General features: G+C 40.6%; 1 protein-coding gene across 1 annotated transcript in view; it reads right to left on the bottom strand.

Moving 5' to 3' along the window:
- The window catches only part of PolA1 (DNA polymerase alpha catalytic subunit), a 148,509-nt gene that overhangs the window by 63,568 nt on the left and 65,242 nt on the right, over positions 1–19,699 (bottom strand). Inside the window, exons 16-19 of the mRNA XM_068230304.1 lie at positions 18,571–18,695; positions 10,514–10,756; positions 7,770–7,907; positions 347–455 (exon numbers count right to left, since the gene is read on the bottom strand). Of these exons, the coding sequence (XP_068086405.1) occupies positions 347–455; positions 7,770–7,907; positions 10,514–10,756; positions 18,571–18,695 (615 nt within the window). The remainder of the gene's footprint in view (positions 1–346; positions 456–7,769; positions 7,908–10,513; positions 10,757–18,570; positions 18,696–19,699) is intronic.

Genomic DNA, 19,699 nt, shown 5'->3' with positions numbered 1-19,699 from the left:
TCGCGCTACGTTACATGTCCGCTGCAGCAATGCCCTGAAACGGAAACGTTTTGATCACACCTTATATATCGTGGCTGCGCCTATAAAATTGGCAATGTGATAATGTTGCCAAGGAAACCCTGACCTACAGCAAATATTTACTGAAGAATAAGAATTATTCGATATAACTAACACAATATCAAACCTCAGAAGACAGAATCTTACCAGCCTAAGTTCTAAGCTGAAATATTTCACTAAGTGGTTTTTGCAGGTACAACGACAATAGGAAGGTTAGGGTACGCAATCCAAGGAAGTGAATGCTGCAAAGTTAGTTGAATACTGTGAATGCACTGAACTTCAAACTCACCTGTGATGAGAGCGGCCAGAGGCTTGGCGTAAAACCGAGAGTTTGAGAAACCCAGACATCCGTACATGCTGTTGGCGGTCAACTTCAACGCCATCTGACGAATGTTGTACTGCAACATAATAGTTAGTTTTCTAAGTTTCTTAGGTTCAATCCATACACTATAATAGAGATTTAATATTTATAAACAGAAAAAATCATTATCTGTATAGACTATTATGCCTTTCTGTTCAGTATGCTCGCCTTTGGTCCTAGGGGGTACCGAGTTCAATTCCTGGTAGGGTTAGAGACTTTAACCTTCATTAGTTAATTCTTCCGACGGGTCAGAGGCTGGGTGTTTTTACCATCTTTGTCACCCTCACAGACAAACAGATCGCCTATACGACGTCAACTTGAAAGACCTGCTCCAGGACTCTCCAGAGGCCAAGGGCCATTATTAAATCACTGAAAATAGAGTCTAACCATTGTTGCCTTGGTCTCCCTCTACTTCTCTTTACCCTGCATGATCGAGTCCATTATTCTCCTAGTTAACCTCTCCTCCTCCACTCACCTCACATGACCCCAACATCAAAGCTGGTTAATGCGTGCAGTTTCATCAATCGAGTTTGTTCCTAACTTAGCCTTTATCTCCTCATTATGAGTACCTTTATACTTGCCATATTCACTCATGTAATTTTCCCTCCCTTATTTTTAGAACGAAAATTTGAAAAAATAAATAATTGCATATCCCTCCTCCTTTTTATTGGGAATGAGTTTGGAAATTCCAGTTCATATTTCTCATCCTAGGAGAGGAGGAAGCGACTGATTACTCAACATTCCAGCGCCCGGAGCCAGAACACACACGTGACTGCTAGCCGTAACTCGCCCTTGTTATCACCTATGACTCGCACGTATACAGTAATTGCTTTCAGCAGTCTTCATACGTGTGAATTGTTGTGCGAAGTCTTTGTTAGGGATGCGATGGGAAAGATAAACAGTAGCTACGCCGTACATTTTAAATTGTCTGTAATAGAATTTGCCGAAAATAACGGCAATTGTGCTGTATCTCGTAAATTTTCCATAGCACCATCACACGTGCGTTACTGGCGGAAGCAGAAAGAAGAATTATGGTATACCAAGAAAACAACCATTTCAGAGACCAAAAACCAGTAAGCATCCAGAAATAGAAAAGGAAGTTGTTTCTTAGGCCTAAATAAATTTCGTAACTTGTAAGGTAATTACGTTCAATTTCTTCATTTCCACTTTTAATTTAGATTCACATAATTTTCACTCCTCATTTTTGAGGTCGAAAACAGCATTTTAAAAAAGGGGAAATTACGCGAGTAAATATGGTAAACGCAATGTTTCTGAAAACAGAATTATGACGTGAATCAAAGAGGACAGTCTGTACAAGTTCTGATCCAGCCTGAAGAAGTGATGTTTGTTGGCACAACCACAGAAGAACTGCTATGTCATGTTAAAAAATACCGCTATCACTTACTGTAACTAACAACTTTAAGCACGTCCCCTCCCGCAACTCGGCAAACTCAGGGGGAATTTTGGCAAGTTTCTTTTTCTATGGACTCTGGGGGAGTATCGGATTCTCTGGTTCCAAGATTTTCAGTTTCCATGGGGCATAGAAAGGTCTGAGTACTTCGTGTCTATTTCTATTTTCATATCTCCTATATCTGAAAGGAAACCTAAAGAGAAGAACCGAGTGGAGTGATCGTACTTTGGTGATGGAGCCAAGCTCTGTATTTGGGAGAGGAGGGGGTTCAAACATCAATGCTGGCTGTTTTCTGTGGTTTCCCATTTTCACTTCTAGGACAGTTCCTATTCATAGGTCACAGTACAGAGTTTGAAGACTTAACAAGAATGGCCACCTGCGGGCTACGTATTGTTTAATAAGTACACATGTTTCAAGAAAATGTGGTCATAATACATGTTTTGGCTGATTATGTCTTGCAAAAGCCGGTGCATCATCATCTGGAGCAGTTTCCAACCACAGGCTGGATCTACTTGGAACTTAAGCCTCTCCATCGTTTTCTGTCCATCCACTACTTTTCTTCTCTAACTGTCGTCCAGTTCCCTCCTTTTGCCTTGATGCTCTTCTTTACACCTTTGAGCCATCTGTCCCTCAGTCTTCCTCTAGGTCCCCTTCCCTTCAACTCTATTTCTAACATCTTTCTTGGTATCCTCTCTTCTCCCATCCTCTTAACATGTCTATACCACGGCAGTCTTGATTTTTCTCTCTTTTCCTGTAGGGGTACCTCATTTACCATTTTCCAAACTCCCATTTCTTACTCTGTCCATTCTTGTTAAACCTACTGGACACCTCTGAAACTTCATGTCCACTGCGTGTATTCTATTTTTAATCCTCTCCTTCATCACCCATGTTTCTGATCCATACATCAAAATCGGCATAAAGTAAGTCTTGTGGATAATTCCTTTACATCTCTGTGGGACATCCCTTTTCCATATCAAACCTCCCACACTTTTAACCCCTTCGGTGGGCGATGCGGCGAGATCCGCGGCTACAAGTCGCTTGCTCGGTGGGGAACGCGGATATATCCGCCGATTCGAATTATATTTTTTTCTCAGTTGCCTGCCTGCAGAGGTTTATTTCCTTTTCAGCAGCGTATTCGGGATGAGTCGTCCCTCTGATGTGATTTTTTTCAACTATGTTCTCCCAATACCAAAGTGTCATCCACGAGTTGCAACATAAAGAACGCAGCTGAGTCCGTGCAAGAACGACCTAAAGCCTAATAGCTCATCGCCTATCGTCCCTCGGATGTAATAATATTGCTGTAGAAGGGATTTATAGAGATTATGACACTGAACAAACTTCTCTGATGACATTTTAGAACTGTGACCTAATTTATTATCCCCAGTCTTGAGTTCATCCTTCACGACTGGAGTGTGTGTTTATCGCGGTTACACAACATTTTATTATCGTACGCATCTGTAATACAGTCCTATTTCGTGATTTCCGGCCAACTGCTGAGACCAGGGTTCTATTCAATCCTTTTTCCTACATTTTTTCCGCTAAAATATCTAAAACTAATTACCGGCTCCCACTGTTAGAGGAAGACGATTTACGAGTCATGATAAACAAAATGAAGGAATTTAGTGGGGAGAATTGTGATATTAGTGAACTAAGTTCTGCCGAAGGGGAATTCGTAAGTGACAGGAATTTACATAGAAAATGTACTGTAAGCTCGAATATACAGGGTTCGGGTGTAGCTGATGCGAACGTTCAGCAGTCGCAGAAGAGATAACACGTGTTCGATTCCAGTTCAAGTAGCGATCATGACAGTGACAATTGTGACGATAATACTGATTACAATCCAACCATTGCAAGTTCGTCAACTTATACTGAAAATGAACAAAGAAATTGCCGCTTTTATCCAAATTTCCATCGTGATGTAAAAATAGTGTTTTTAGGGAAAACAAAACTGAGCGAAATATTTCAATATGCCAGAACATTTCTGAACGGACAAAAGATGCCAAGCAGGAAATCGCACATAAATCCCAGTTTAGTAAGACAAAAGGAAGGAATCGAGATCAAGACCGTGTCCGGACAAATAAGGACGAAATAAAGCTTCTTATGGCCATACTGTTGCCGAAGGGAATTGTAGAGAAACCTAAATTAGGACGCTATTTCTCTCAATCGCTTGTTCACTACGCCTACTTTCTATGAGCTGATGACACAGAAGAGATTTTTTCTCGCCAGATTGAGTGGCCTGGCCAGCCTCCTGACCCCAACCTGACAGATTCTATTCTGGCAAAGACCGGTGGTATTTGAAGGTGCTCAAATACGTCAGCCTCTTGTCAGTAATTTCCTAGCATGCAAAAGAACTCCTGCGGGACTAAATTCCGGCACCTCAGTCTCCGAAAACGGTAAAAGTAGTTAGTGGGGCGTGAAGCCAATAACATTTATATTTTTATTATTATTATTATTATTATTAGATTTTCCTCCACAGCTTTTTACATATCTCCGACAATGAGGAAAATAATGCACAACTTCCTCCCAAAATATACGAGATAAATCCAGTATTTGACCACCTGTTAGCAACATTTTTGGAAGCTTATACCCCTGATGGCAAAATGTCAATTGATGACAACCTCTTGCTATGGAAAGGGTGGCTAGGGTGGAAAGTTTACATAATAAGAAAACGATCACGGTTCGGAATGGAATTATATAAATTATGCGAAGGCGAGACAGGTTGTATAACATGACCTGCTTCCGTGTGTATCATAATGAACAGCTGTAAAAGACATAACACTGTGAAGACTGTAAATACTTTAAATATTACCTGTATTGTAGTGTAATATAGTCCGTTTATGTCACTTATGAATTGTAGGGAGGCGATATAAACTTGATCCCTCGAAAGCGCTAATCAACATAACAGAAAAATTCGTGAGTATTATAATTTATTCCATTGTACATCTTTTAAGTACATGTAAACTTTGTAAATCTAAAATTTACATATGCAGAAACATTTATTTACAGGCAGAGATTGATAGTAAACTGCCTAAAATATTCTGGTGAAAGTTACTGTATAAACAAACACCACAGCTTTGCTGTTAGGAAGAAGCAATCTCGATTTCATAGTGTGAAAGCACTTAGTACGTTTTTGCACAAAGTATTGAAAAATTAAAAGAATCGAATTTTTCAACAAATAAATACAATATATTCAAGTAAATATTTCTCTTTTGGCCCTTCTTTAGTTCATTTTAGTCTAAGATTAAAATTAAGATTAAAATCAAGTAATTCAATATTTTCTTCAATCAGGGAAATCGCTCCCCACCTGGGAGTGAGCTAGTGTGAACCGAGCTCCCCGCTTAAGGGGTTAAAGAATCCATTAGCACACCTTCCTCTTTCATTGTTTCCCATCCTGTTTCCTCAATTTTCTTCAATTACACTTCCCAGGTATTTAAAGCTTTCAGCTCCTTTCAACTGCTCCCCTCCTAAAGTCATGCCATTATACTCGCGGGTCTTGTTTTGTGTTGTTACCAGCTACAGTGAAACCTCGATTCTCCGTTTTTCGAGGGACCATGAAAATAAAACGTACAATACGGGAAAACGGAAAATCCGGGAATGAATGAAAACCATCAACAATTTGGCTAAACATCACAAAAATGAAATATGTATAATTATAATCTTACAAAACTCCTAAACCAAACCAAACTACAGCCCCAGTGGGACTTTGCCTGCCAAGCGACCGCTGCTCAGCCCGAAGGACTACAGATTACGAGGTGCGCATGGTCAGTGCGACGAATCCTCTCGGCCAATATTCCTGGCTCTGTAGATCGGGAAACCAAACCAAACTACAGCCCCAGTGGGACTTTGCCTGCCAAGCGACCGCTGCTCAGCCCGAAGGACTACAGATTACGAGGTGCGCATGGTCAGTGCGACGAATCCTCTCGGCCAATATTCCTGGCTCTGTAGATCGGGGTCGCCATCTCACCATTAGATAGCTCCACAATTAAAGGTAATCACATAGGCTGAGTGGACCTGGAACCAGACTTATATCCAGGTAAAATTGTCTGACCTGGTCGCAATCGAATCCGGGCCTCTGGATGAGAGGCGGGCATGTTAGACCACGAAACCGCATTAATTACCGGTACGCGAGTTCAAAATCTCGATACTTTATATTCAGTTTTACAGGGGAATCTTCGTCAGTTTCCCGTGAAAACTTCTTTCAGTTCAGCGACTTTAGTTAGGCTAGCCAAACTCTTCGAAAAATCTAATAACGCCAAGCCAAACGACAATCGACCACAAGTAGTTTTTAATTCTCTCATCTAATAAAATAAAGCACATTAGATACGAAAGCACCCAAAATGAATGCGAAATCCGTTCATTTCTTAATCTTTCATTGTAATTTGGTCTCCGGAATACTGTTTGTAGTCAGTTTCTGGAAATCTCGTACCGCGCAAATTAGGCCTACGTCGACTTTTAAAGGTTATGTTGAACTCGAAAATATGGTTTCGAATGTAAGTATCGATTCTTAAAAATTCTCGAATGCATTATATTCAATTCTGCGCGTCACAAATCCAATCAAATTGGAAAGATAAAAGAAATATCAAAACTTCAGAAATTACGGTTATTTGTGACCTTGAGGTCATCTGGAAAGCGCGCTCGCTGCACATGTCAGTACGAGTTTGAAATTATACCAACCATTTAAAATGTAACGTGCGCAAATAAAACGACTGCGGTTTTTGGTATTTTAACACGAAAACGTAAAATTCCCAGTCTTACATTAGGAACAAAACAGTACCGGTAATAGGCAATTCCAAGACCTCCCATGGCTTTCTTTTTTTAAAAATTACATTTAGGTGCAACATGTGTTTTTGTCTCGCTAACATAATCATGTACGATAATATCAAAAATACTGAATTTGTGTTAAGAAGCAGTTTCGATTCCTGCCTGAAAGCCCAGTTACTCTGCAGTGCCCTGAGCAAAGTGCCAAAAACCTCTTCGGCAGTACGATCGAAAAATGTAAAAATATAAACATCTAACCCTGGACATAATGTGGACGTTTTATAAGTGCGAACATTTGACGAAACTCGTTCCGTCTTCAAGCAGAGCTGTCAAAATGCGCCATGTCTCCTTGCAATTGTTGTCGCCACTCTCTGCTTTATGATTTTCCGAGATTCTCTAAACAATACCACCCGAATGCGATGCTAAGATGGTCCCTTATGCAAGTTCACCGCCGATCGCTTTTCCAGTACCGGTACAGTACTTGCTTTAATTATCGCAGTGATGGGGCGTTAACGCCAAGATCCATAAATATGCCATAGCCGTCCTTTTGTGAGATACAGTTTATTAAAAAACGATTGATCGTGGATTTAGCGTTGATGGGACTGGAATTTCTGGACGGTTGATCCGGGAAATAGTTTCTTCGAGGAACGGATAATGCGGGACTTTTACAACGTGATTTATTTAGGATGCTTGCGGGACCACGCAATTTGAACGCATATTCCAGGAACGGATAATCGAGGTTCCACTGTATTCACTCCTCTGGGCCGAGAACTTCATTCCATAAGATGACACAACTTCCTCCCATACAATGACCTGTTCCTGCACTTCACTCTCACTATTTCGCCCCATTAGTACGTCATCTGCAAACAACACTGCTTTCATTCTCTCCCCAATAGTCTGAATTATATCATCCATCACCACTATAAACAGTAGAGGTGAGGGGGCACTTCCGTGCTTTACTCCACTTCTTAACTTAAACCATCCAGTTCTTTTGGTTCCGGGGTGCACGATACATGAGAAAATACGGTACGATTACAATCATGATGCCCTTGTTTTATACACTGCTACATTTAAACTTCCGCTCATTAGTACAGAATACCATGCCTTCCATATAAAAATAATCAGCCTACACAATTTTTCCTTGCTTCTCAAACACTTTCTCATTACTGTAAGTCAACATACCTGCATTTTGAGATCAGGTGACAAGTCTGGAGTTTTCATGAGTTTCTTCACTTCTCGTCTACTCTGAACAAGCTTCGATATCTCAGTTGGTAGAATGCCCGGCTCCAGTCCGCTCTCGGGAAGATCAGGCAGCACCTCCTAACACCAAACAAAAATATGAAAGACATTGCTTACTTTGATCGATTAAGCAGCGAATGTTTAAGAATAGCATAAATATGGTACTTAAGACAAATTAAAATACACTTTTATACACAAGGACATTTAAAAATAAAATATTTACAAACTTTGTTAAGTTTCAAGTCTACAACCTAACTTTACTGCTTCGGCCCAGTGTTAACTTGGAATCCTGAAGCGTTCATTCTTAAAAGCAACTTAAAGGAATTTCTATCAAAGATCTTACGGATTCATTATTAAGAAATATTTTAAATCAAAGGTTTTCACTCACATCAATGTTCATCTTACGATTTTACAAATGCAAATGTTAATTTCCATGAACATTGTCATCAAGAAATAACAATTTACATAAATTTTATTGACTATATGACTTGAATCTTGAACAAAGTTTGTGAATATTTTACTTTTAAATGTCCTTGTGTATAAAAGTGTATTTTAGTTTGTTTTACGAATCTATTAACGTAATTTTGTATCGGATATATTGTGTGACTTATTCTAGCTGACGATGTCCCTTGCGGGAAGAAACACGTACTAGATTTAATGAATTATATGTACTGAATAGGCAGACCGCTTAAATATAATATTTGAGTTACTCCTAAATATTCACTACAGTGGAACCTCAATTCACCGTTTTTGGAGGGACCACGAAAATAAAACTTACAACATGGGAAAACGGAAAATCCGGGAATGAAAGAAAACAATCAACAATTTGACTAAACATCACAGAAATGATATATGTATAATCATGATCTTACAAACACTCCCAAACCAAACTACAGCTCCAATGGGCCTTCGCCTGCCAAGCGACTGCTGCTCAGCCGGAAGGCCTGTAGATTACGAGATGACACATGCTCAGGGCGACGAATCCTCTCGGCTCTTATTCCTGGCTCCCTAGACCGGGGTCGCCATCTCACCATTTTTTTTTTTTTTTTTTTTTTCCTAGGGGCTTTACGTCGCACCGACACAGATAGGTCTTATGGCGACGATGGGATAGGAAAGGCCTAGGAGTTGGAAGGAAGCGGCCGTGGCCTTAATTAAGGTACAGCCCCAGCATTTGCCTGGTGTGAAAATGGGAAACCACGGAAAACCATCCTCAGGGCTGCCGATAGTGGGATTCGAACCTACTATCTCCCGGATGCAAGCTCACAGCCGCGCGCCTCTACGCGGCCTCTACCTGGCCGGGAATCGGACCCGGGCCCTCCGGATGAGAGGCAGGCAAGTTAGACCGCAAAACCGGCATCAACCATGAATTACCGGTACGCGACTTCAAAATCTCGATACTTTATGTTCAATTTTACAACGGAAACTTCGTCATTTTCCCGTGAAAACGTCTTTCAGTTCAGCAACTTTGATTAACCAAACACTTTGAAAAATATAATAACACCAAGCCAAACGACAATCAACCACAAGTAGTTTTTAATTCCCTCATCTAATAAAATGACGTCCTTTAGATAAAAAACCGCCCTATATGATAGTGAAATCCCTTCTTTTCTCAAACTTCAATTGTAATATAATCTACGGTATACTGTTCATAGTCAGTTTCTGGACATCTTGTACCGCGTAAATTAGGCCTACATCGACTTTTATAGGTTATGATGAACTCGATAACATGGTTTTGAATGTATCAATCAAGTTCTCGAATGCATTATATTCAATTCCGCCGGTAACTAATCCAATCAAATCGGAAAGAGAAAAAATTCATCAAAACTTCAGAAATTACAGTTATTCGTGACCTTGAGCTCAGCTGGAAAGCGCGCTCGCTGCACATGTCAGTACGAGTTGAGTTTTTTGTTTGTTTTAATGTTGTCAATCTTATGTTAATTTTAAGGACACTTCCTCTTAAGCATTACTTTGTCAATTTTATATATTTTTCATCTAAACAGTGTTATGTGGCTGAAGATGTTGATAAAATACGAAACATGTACCACTTTTAACCATTAAATTGCCTGAAGCAATCATTGTATCGACTAGGTGGAAAATAATAAATACTTAATTGTGAATCCATTTCAATGTAACGTGCTCAAATAGGATGACAACCTCCCGATCCCATTGGTGTCCGGTTGGCCATTTTTGTTCTGTACTTAACATATATTCAACACGTATTAAATGTACGTAACACATCCTAATAGGTTGAAAGTTGGTTTTGATTACAATGCGGTCGTGAAAATTCAATATTCATTGACTTGGCCCTCAACGGGTGACTTAAACGCACTCTACAGTGTGATGGCAGTAGTGCTTAGATCCTTTCCAACAGAACAAAGATGGCCTAGGCCACCATAGCTCAATTGGTAGAGCAACAGACACAAAATCGGAAGGTTGTGGGTTCGGATCCCATTGGTGTCTGGTTGGCCATTTTTGTTCTGTACTTAACATCTCTTCAACATGTATTAAATGTACATAAGATGACTAATAGGTTGAAAGTTGGTTTCGATTACAATGAGGTCATGAAAATTCAATATTCCTGGATCCCTTATATTACAAACCCCTCTTGTGAGTCAATATTTATTTTTTTAAATCTTTATTTCTTTTCATAGTTCAGTTTTGAGACTTGTCACACAGTAGATACTCACCTCACCATCGGCAGTGGTAGTAACAGCTGGTCTCGTTACAGTGGTGAAGCAGATGTTGTACTCCTGGATTATACTGGGATATAAAGAGTTGAAGTCCATGAGTAAAATCAGTTTATCGTAGAAGCCCTTCTTTGGCTCGAGGACCAGACCGCCGGCATAGGCAGGTTTCTTTCGTCCCTTGGCTTGTCGTGCCTTACTCGTAGTTCCTTCTGCAGCATCAACGTCTTCGTCGGGGTCAGGCTCCTGTAGGCAATACATCTGACATTGACTGATGTTTTAAGGGTCGAAACAACATTGCTACAAGCATAAGAGACAACATACATGCTATAATAATGATGGCATAAGGCCTCCAGAGGGGCCTGGTGCAGGTTCTTCAAGCTGACGCCCGTTGGCGACCTGCTCATCTGTGAGGATAGGGCCCTTTCTAAGAAAAATTCTAATGTTGATGACAGCACATACATCCAGCGCCTGAACCAGAAAAATCAACCAATGAATATTAAAATCGTCAATGTTGCTGGGAATCGGACAACATACGTGATCAGTGATTTGACCTTTTAAAATTCAAAGTTTTTTTCCACCTTTGCAGGTTGTAGAACATGTTCTTTTCTTAATTTTCTTCCTACGTATATTCCACATATCATCATCCAGCGGGCCAGGTAGGCTGGTGCTGAACGAGTCTTCGTCATAACTGTCTGTCCATGAGTAAAATCAGTTTATCGTAGAAGCCCTTCTTCGGCTCGAGGACCAGACCGCCGGCATAGGCAGGTTTCTTTCATTTCTCTCTGTGAGCTCGCATCCGGGAGATAGTGGGTTCGAGTTCCACTGTCGGCAGCCCTGAAGATGGTTTTCCGTGGTTTCTCAGTTTTACACCAGGCAAATGCTGGGACTGTACCTTAATTAAAGCTGCGGCCGCTTCCTTCCCATTCCTAGGCCTTTCCCGTCCCATCGTCACCATAAGACCTATCTGTGTTGGTGCAATGTAAAAAAAAAACCCTCCTCTCTCGCCACTGACTCCCAATTCCCCCCATCGTCTTCCTCCCCATGAGTTCAGTTCTTTGCAACATCACCAGAAACATTTCCTTTAAAATCAGAAGATTTTCAAAATGCCCAGTGATTCCCTGGGATCTATTATGAGTTCATGTGATTTACCCAGAACAATATTCATTCCCTTTTTCCCTCCCTTTCTAAGGTTCTTTATTGAAATCCAGGCTTGACTAAGCCTTTCCAGGTTATAACCAAAATCTTCCCAAGACTATTCCTTGGGTTCAACAATTACTTGTTTCACGCTGTTTCATCTATGCACAACTCCCTGTCTGCAACAGTCCTTGTTTGGAGCCATTTCTGATACGCCTTCCTTTTACAATTGCAAGCTGCTCTCACTTCATCATTCCAGCAAGATGTTCACTTTTTCCTACCTTTACACAAATAGGCACTCCCTTGCTGTTTCTACAACAGCATCCCTGTATGCCACCCATTCTCTTTCTATATCTAATCACATTCATGTACTTCTGTGTAATTTTCTAATCCTGGAAATTCTCTACTTTTATTCGTCTGTAGGCAGATTTCACTTCTTTATCTTAGGCCTACAGATACAGTACTTACTTCATGTCATATGCACAGCATCCTACACATAACCTAACATTTGTAAAACCTTCAAATAATATTGTTAATATATTTTAATTATCTTTTATTACTGCTAAGTACGACTAAACCCTGAACATATGTATTGTACATTTGTATAACCTCAAATACGTATTGTGAATACGTCTAACCTCAAAATCTGTGGAGTCAAAAACTGCAGGGAACTCTGTAATAATCGTATATTGGGGTATAAGTCACTACCATTCTGATACAGATGAAGGTGTCTGGAAACTTACAGTAATGATTTATTATCCAGATAGGCTATACGTAGAAACTTTAGGAATGTTGCAGATATGTTCATGTGTATTTATAAATGGTAATCAAACATTCGAGTTTGATCTACTCCAATTGAGAGGCCGGTCGATTAATCGTCCATGTATAATCGATTGTGTTCCATTCAGAGTGTTGCAAGAACATTTCCAAAAATCAATAGTTCTGGACTGTTTGTCGAACAGTAGCCTATATATCGAGCTGAAGTCAGTCAGAGAGAGACAGTGCAGTAAGAGAATACAGAGTGTGAGTTAGAATGAGTTGATATCTGCATTTGTCAGAATCGACTTTAGTGAGAGAGTAGTCAGCTTTGCCTTGTGATGGCAAAGTGAGTAATCAGTGTACAGACATGTTGATATCTGTACTTTTCACAATCGATAGTAAATTGCTCCAGTGTGTTTTCCTTAATAGTCTAGTGTTTTGTATAACTGTGTTGTTAAGGAATAGACGTAGCGGCAATAAAGTGGTTTACCGGGCGAGTTGGCCTTGCGGTTAGGAGCACAGCTGTGAGCTCACATCAGGGAGATAGGGTGTTTGAACCCACTGTTGGCATTCTCATTTTCACACCAGGCAAATGCTGGGGCTGTACCTTAAATAAGGCCACGGCCACCTCCTTCCCATTCCTAGGCCTTTCCTGTCCCATCGTCGCAATAAGACCTTTCTGTGTCGGTACGTAAAGCAAATAGCAAAAACAAAAACAAAAAATAGAGTTGTTTTATGTAAGGAAGTGAACTATGTTGCGTGATATTTATGTACACCAAAATAAAATCGGAATGAGAACGATATTCAATACAGATCAGATAGTGGTCTGTATTATCGAGAAATCCCTGGAAAACCCGCACATTTTCAACAGATTTTCTGAATTCAAAGGCGGTTAAGATATAGTCTATTATGGATCTGGTGCTATGACCCTCTCATGTGTAGTGATCAGCAGCCTTATGCTTGAAGAATGTATCCGTAACTGCTAATCCCCTAATGCCATAGTAGCACAGAAATCCAGTAAACACTTCCTATTCCTATTCGCTTACATATCTTCCCCATTTCTACCCATCACTTTCGCACATCCTTCAGTTCTATTTTCAACTTTCACCGTTAGCACAATCCTATCCTTGCTGTTGACCCCGACTACGATGACAATGAGTGCTTCATAAAATGTGTTTTTCACATTTGTACTTCTTTTCTTTGAGTGACAGAAAACGTATTAACAAAGCTTTACTGCACCAACTCTCCTACCCTGCCAAACAACATTCGACGTTGAAATACTTTTCTTACCAACAGAAGTCGAACCAGCTAACCACAGTGTAAGAGCTCAGTGACTTAACACATTGGAGACGCCGCTCGTACAAACTACAGGTGCGCTATTTCATCGCTGCTGACGGACCTCGGAGAATCTACGGACACGTTTTCACTGGAGCTGAATAATAGTAGCTGCGTTTCAGCGAGCTGTGATTCTGTTGAATGCTACTTTAAGCATTAAATGTACTAATTATGAGCGTAAGTCGGGAGCCCTTCTTTCAAGGCATTGATAACACAGCCACGTTCCTACATAACCCGGGGCTGCATCATCATTGCCTAGCTGTGAAATGAGCGGGAAAGTACGTACGGTACATGTGGACAGGAAGGCTGTGTGTTTGAGAGGCAGTCTTGTTTGTGTAATTCTTGTGAATATTTAGCATGTCTAATTCAAGTAGACAAAATTTCGACAACGAAACCATAATGGATGGAAGACATGAATTCTGAAAATGAGGATGAGGATAACAATTACACACTAAGTAAACATGATGATTCTGGCGCTTCAGGCAAGTAAATGTAGATAATGAGCTAATTTCAAATTGGTGTGAGGTGTAACGTAGTTTTTACCGCTTCCTGAAGTGGGTTCTGTTATACTGTTTTATACCGCTTCCTAAAAATGCGGGCGTTTCCTATGTACAGATGACATCCTGCGGCAACTCGATGCAACCCCGTCGTCAAACAGTGAACAGTGGGAAAGCAAATTCCTGATTGAACGAGGATACCAGTGCCAATTGACCAATTACGTTAGAATCTGTATTAGTCTTCTTGCTATTTGCTTTACGTCGCACCGACACAGATATGTCTTATGGCGACGATGGGATAGGAAAGGCCTAGGAATGGGAAGGAAGCGGCCGTGGCCTTAATTAAGGAACAGCCCCAGCATTTGCCTGGTGTGAAAATGGAAAACCACGGAAAAACCATCTTCAGGGCTGCCGACAGTGGGGCTCGAACCCACGATCTCCCGATTTCTGGATACTGGCCGCACTTAAGCGACTACAGCTATCGAGCTCGGTAATCTGTATTAGTGTGTTTCAGTAGATGTGTCTACAACATACATACATACGTACATACATACATACATACATTATCATTATAGACTGTTATGCCTTTCAGCGTTCAGTCTGCAAGCCACTGTGAATTTACTAAACGTCACCACAATCCTCGATTTGCAACTAGTGTTGTGGCCTCATTTAGTTCTATACCTCTTATCTTTAAACCATAAGAAACCGAGGCTAACCATCGTTGTTTTGGTCTACCTCTACTTCTCTTACCCTCCATAGCAGAGTCCATTATTCTCCTAGGTAACCTATCCTCCTCCATTCGCCTCACATGACCCCACCACCGAAGCCGGTTTATGCGTACAGCTTCATCCATCGAGTTCATTCCTAAATTAGCCTTTAACTCCTCATTCCGAGTACCCTCCTGCCATTGTTCACACCTGTTTGTACCAGCAATCATTCTTGCTACTTTCATGTCTGTTACTTCTAACTTATAAATAAGATATCCTGAGTCCACCCAGCTTTCGCTCCTGTGAAGCAAAGTTGGTCTGAAAACAGACCGATGTAAAGATAGTTTCGTCTGGGAGCTGACATTCCTTCTTACAGAATACTGCTGATCGCAACTGCGAGCTCACTGCATTAGCTTTACGACACCTTGATTCAATCTCACTAACTATATTTCCATCCTGGGAGAACACACAACCTAAATACTTGAAATTATCCACCTGTTCTAGCTTTGCATCACCAATCTGACATTCAAACCTGTTGAATTTCTTACCTACTGACATCAATTTAGTCTTCGAGGGGCTAATTTTCATACCATACTCATTGCACCTATTTTCAAGTTCCAAGATATTAGATTGCAGGCTTTCGGCACAGTCTGCCATTAAGACCAAGTCATCAGCATAGGCCAGACTGCTTACTACATTTACACCAAACTAAATCCCTCCCTGCCATTTTATACCTTTCAGCAGATGATCCATGTAAACTACAAACAGCAAAGGTGAAAGATTACAGCCTTGTCTAACCCCTGTAAGTACCCTGAACCAAGAACTCATTCTACCATCAATTCTCACTGAAGCGCAATTATCAACATACATGCCGTTGATTGATTTTAATAATCTTCCTTTAATTCCATAGTCCCCCAGTATAGCGAATATCTTTTCCCTTGGTACCCTGTCATATGCTTTCTCTAGATCTACGAAATATAAACACAACTGCCTATTCCTTTCGTAGCATTTTTCAATTACCTGGCGCACACTGAAAATCGGATCCTGACAGCCTCTCTGTGGTCTGAAACCACACTGGTTTTCATCCAACTTCCTCTCAACGACTGATCGCACCTTCCCTTCCAAGATGCCAGTGAATACTTTGCCTGGTACACTTATCAATGAGATACCTCGATAGCTGTTGCAATCCTTCCCGTTCCCTTGCTTATAGATAAGTGCAATTACTGCTTTTGTCCAATCTGAAGGTACCTTACCAACACTCCATGCTAATCTTACTACTCTATGAAGCCATTTCATCCCTGCCTTCCCACTATCCTTCACCATTTCAGGTCTAATTTCATCTATTCCTGCTGCTTTATGACAATGGAGTTTATTTACCATCCTTTCCACTTCCTCAAGCGTAATTTCACCAACATCATTTTCCTCCTCCCCACGAGCTTGGCTGTTCGCAACACCACCGGGATGTTTTACTTTTACATTGAGAAGATGTTCAAAATATTCCCTCCAACTCTCCAGCGATTCCCTGGGATCTATTATGAGTTCATCTGAATTACTCAAAACACTGTTCATTTCCTTTTTCCCTCCCTTCCTAAGATTCTTTATTACTGCCCAGAAAGGTTTCCCTGCTGCTTGACAAAGCCTTTCCAGGTTATTACCAAAATCTTCCCACGACTTCTTCTTGGATTCAACAACTATTTGTTTCGCTCTGTTTCTTTCATCTATGTATAAAGCCCTGTCTGCCTCGGCCCTTTTTTGGAGCCATTTCTGATAAGCCTTCTTTTTACGTTTACAAGCTGCTCTCACTTCATCATTCCACCAAGATGTTCGCCTTTTCCATCTTTACACACAGTTGTTCCTAGGCATTCCCTTGCTGTTTCTACTACAGCATCCCTGTATGCCACCCATTCACTTTCTATATCCTGAACCTGCTTACTGTCTACTGTTTGAAACTTCTCACTAATCATATCCATATATTTCTGTCTAATTTCCTCGTCCTGGAGATTTTCTACCCTTATTCGTTTGCAGACTGATTTCACTTTCTCTACCCTAGGCCTAGAGATACTTAGTTCACTACAGAACAAATAGTGGTCTGTATCATCGAAAAATCCCCGGAAAACTCGTACATTCCTAACAGATTTCCTGAATTTGAAGTCGGTTAAGATATAGTCTATTATGGATCTGGTACCCCTAGCCTCCCATGTGTAGCGGTGAATAGCCTTATGCTTGAAGAATGTATTCGTAACTGCTAAACCCATACTAGCACAGAAGTCCAGCAAATGCTTCCTATTCCCATTAACTTCCATATCTTCCCCACATTTACCAATCACCTTTTCGTATCCTTCAGTTCTATTCCCAACTCTCGCAGTGAAATCGCCCATTAGCACTATTCTATCCTTGCTGTTGACCCTGACCACGATGTCACTCAATGCTTCATAAATCTTGTCAACTTCATCCTCATCTGCACCCTCACATGGTGAATACACGGACACAATTCTTGTCCTAATTCCTCCCACTGACAAATCTACCCACATCATTCGCTCGTTTATGTGCCTAACAGAAACTATGTTGCGTGCAATGGTATTCCTGATAAATAGCCCTACCCCATACCCTGCCCTTCCCTTTGTAACACCTGTCAAGTACACTTTATAATCTCCTATCTCTTCCTTGTTATCTCCCCTTACACGAATATCACTTACTCCTAGCACATCCAGATGCATCCTCTTTGCTGACTCATCCAGTTCTACATTCTTTCTTCCATAAGCCCCATTAATATTGATAGCTCCCCATCTAATTCCATTTTGTTCGCCAAGTTGTTTCCAAAGAGTCCCTCGCCTGTCAAATGGGAGTGGGACTCGGTTACTCCCATAGGTCCGAGGCTTGCTTAAAACCTTCCGAGCTCGGTAAATTCATGAAGCAGGATGATACCCTACTTACATATAGTCGAAATGAGGATCTCTCCTCTAACCGGTTATTGACCACCGGTGAAATGTATAGTCCTAGCCGCCTGAGCAAAAGGAGGGCCATGACTCAGAATATGTCCGAGATGCCCACTCCCATTCCATAGCCAACTGGTATCCCGACTCTCAGGACCACTTACTGGGCTACTCAGCCGTTGCCCATGGTTCACGAACTAGGACGTGACTACAGTAACCCACACCATGAATGATATTAGACATATTTCAAAATATTAACCGAACTGGCATCCATAGCTGCATCAGATTTTTTTTGTTTGTAAAACTTATGATATTCATAAATTTATATTTAAAAATTGCTGCATTATTATGATAATTAAAACTCATTTCTGTGTAGAAGAAAGTGTGATCTTTCTAAATATTCCAAAAGTTGTTATAATCCTGGCTTACCCTAGCATTGAAAAAAATGTCAAAAACCATTAAAAATCCTGCGATTTCTGGAGGGTAGCGCATTCAAATATGGCCGTCTGCAATTTGTTAATAACCAGTCGGGCTACGGTGAGACACCAGCAAGTATACTCTAAACTTCAGTTTTCCCTTGAATGTGAGACTTGAACACACTTAAGCACAATTAACATCTTGGCACTGGATTTTAGCTTAAGATTACACTGATAATCAAAGGAGTTAGATCTGTAAACAACGGTACCCCTTACTTTTGCACCAGCCTTCTTGTACTTCTTGTCTGGAACTATGAAGTTCTTCTCAGTGAAGGCATGCAGCAACAGGAACTCGTTTCGTTCTGACCGGCCTCCCATCAGAGTTCTGGACAGAACATTACCTGAAAGTAGCAAGTCCCAATTATACTCTGGTATTTTACAGTACATCTCATAGTATAATCAAAACTAGTGAGATACAATTTATAGACAAATAGGTCATTTATAATGATAAAGATATGATGATGAACACATACCGATACATATGGCCCGGTTTCATCAACGTGGGTTAAATACACTCTAACCCTGGGTTTTTTTAAACTTAGGGTTAATATATTAACTCATTCCTACGAATCACATGTTTCACCAAGCTATTTCGGCAGAGGGTTAATTAACGCCGGTATTATCACTCGCCGGAAACAGCTGCCGTACCAAAGAAGGAGGCAGAGACTAAAAATCAGAGATTATGAACACACTTCTTGAATTGTTCTTTTGTTTATTTCCTCCGTGGTATTTTGTTTTCTTCCTCAGTTCTGTGGCAGATATTATTCTTTCAGGATCATGATAGAACTGACTGCAGTGATCGAAAAATGGAAGAAATTCAGAAGAGAAATAGGGGAAGAATTTATCTGCTTTAGGTTAGAATCACTGATTACTTGACAATAACCCTTGTTGTCTCCAACGATTATATGAACCGACCCTGTGGTATAAAACCTTAATGCAATCAATACCTTTAGTATAAGAGAGAGAGGCTTGTTTCGATCAAGTGTGTATTCTAACCTCTCGCGAATTTCATCGATGACTTTACTGACGACGGTTTCTGAAAGTTGTTCCTTTTTGTCATAGGCCTTTTTCTGTTAGGAACAACATTTAGCAACTCTGTATCCAATGCATGATTTATGGTGGCCATATTGGTTTTAACCTCGAGTTAACAGTTTAACCCAAGTGAAAGGAGGGGTTAACATAACACTGGCGCTAACCTAAAGCTAAAATTAACCCTCCTTGATGAAACAGAATTAATAGTCAAATTCAGAGTTAAAACTGTGTAACTCGGGTTTAAGGTTTAACCCACGTTGATGAAAACGCCACTTAATGTGTTATATTACATTAAGACAACAATTTACTTAAA

The sequence above is a fragment of the Anabrus simplex genome, chromosome 14 (assembly GCF_040414725.1).
Source record: "Anabrus simplex isolate iqAnaSimp1 chromosome 14, ASM4041472v1, whole genome shotgun sequence".
In the NCBI taxonomy this organism is placed as follows: Eukaryota; Metazoa; Arthropoda; class Insecta; order Orthoptera; family Tettigoniidae; genus Anabrus; species Anabrus simplex.
This window is presented reverse-complemented; position numbering and strand designations above follow the sequence as displayed.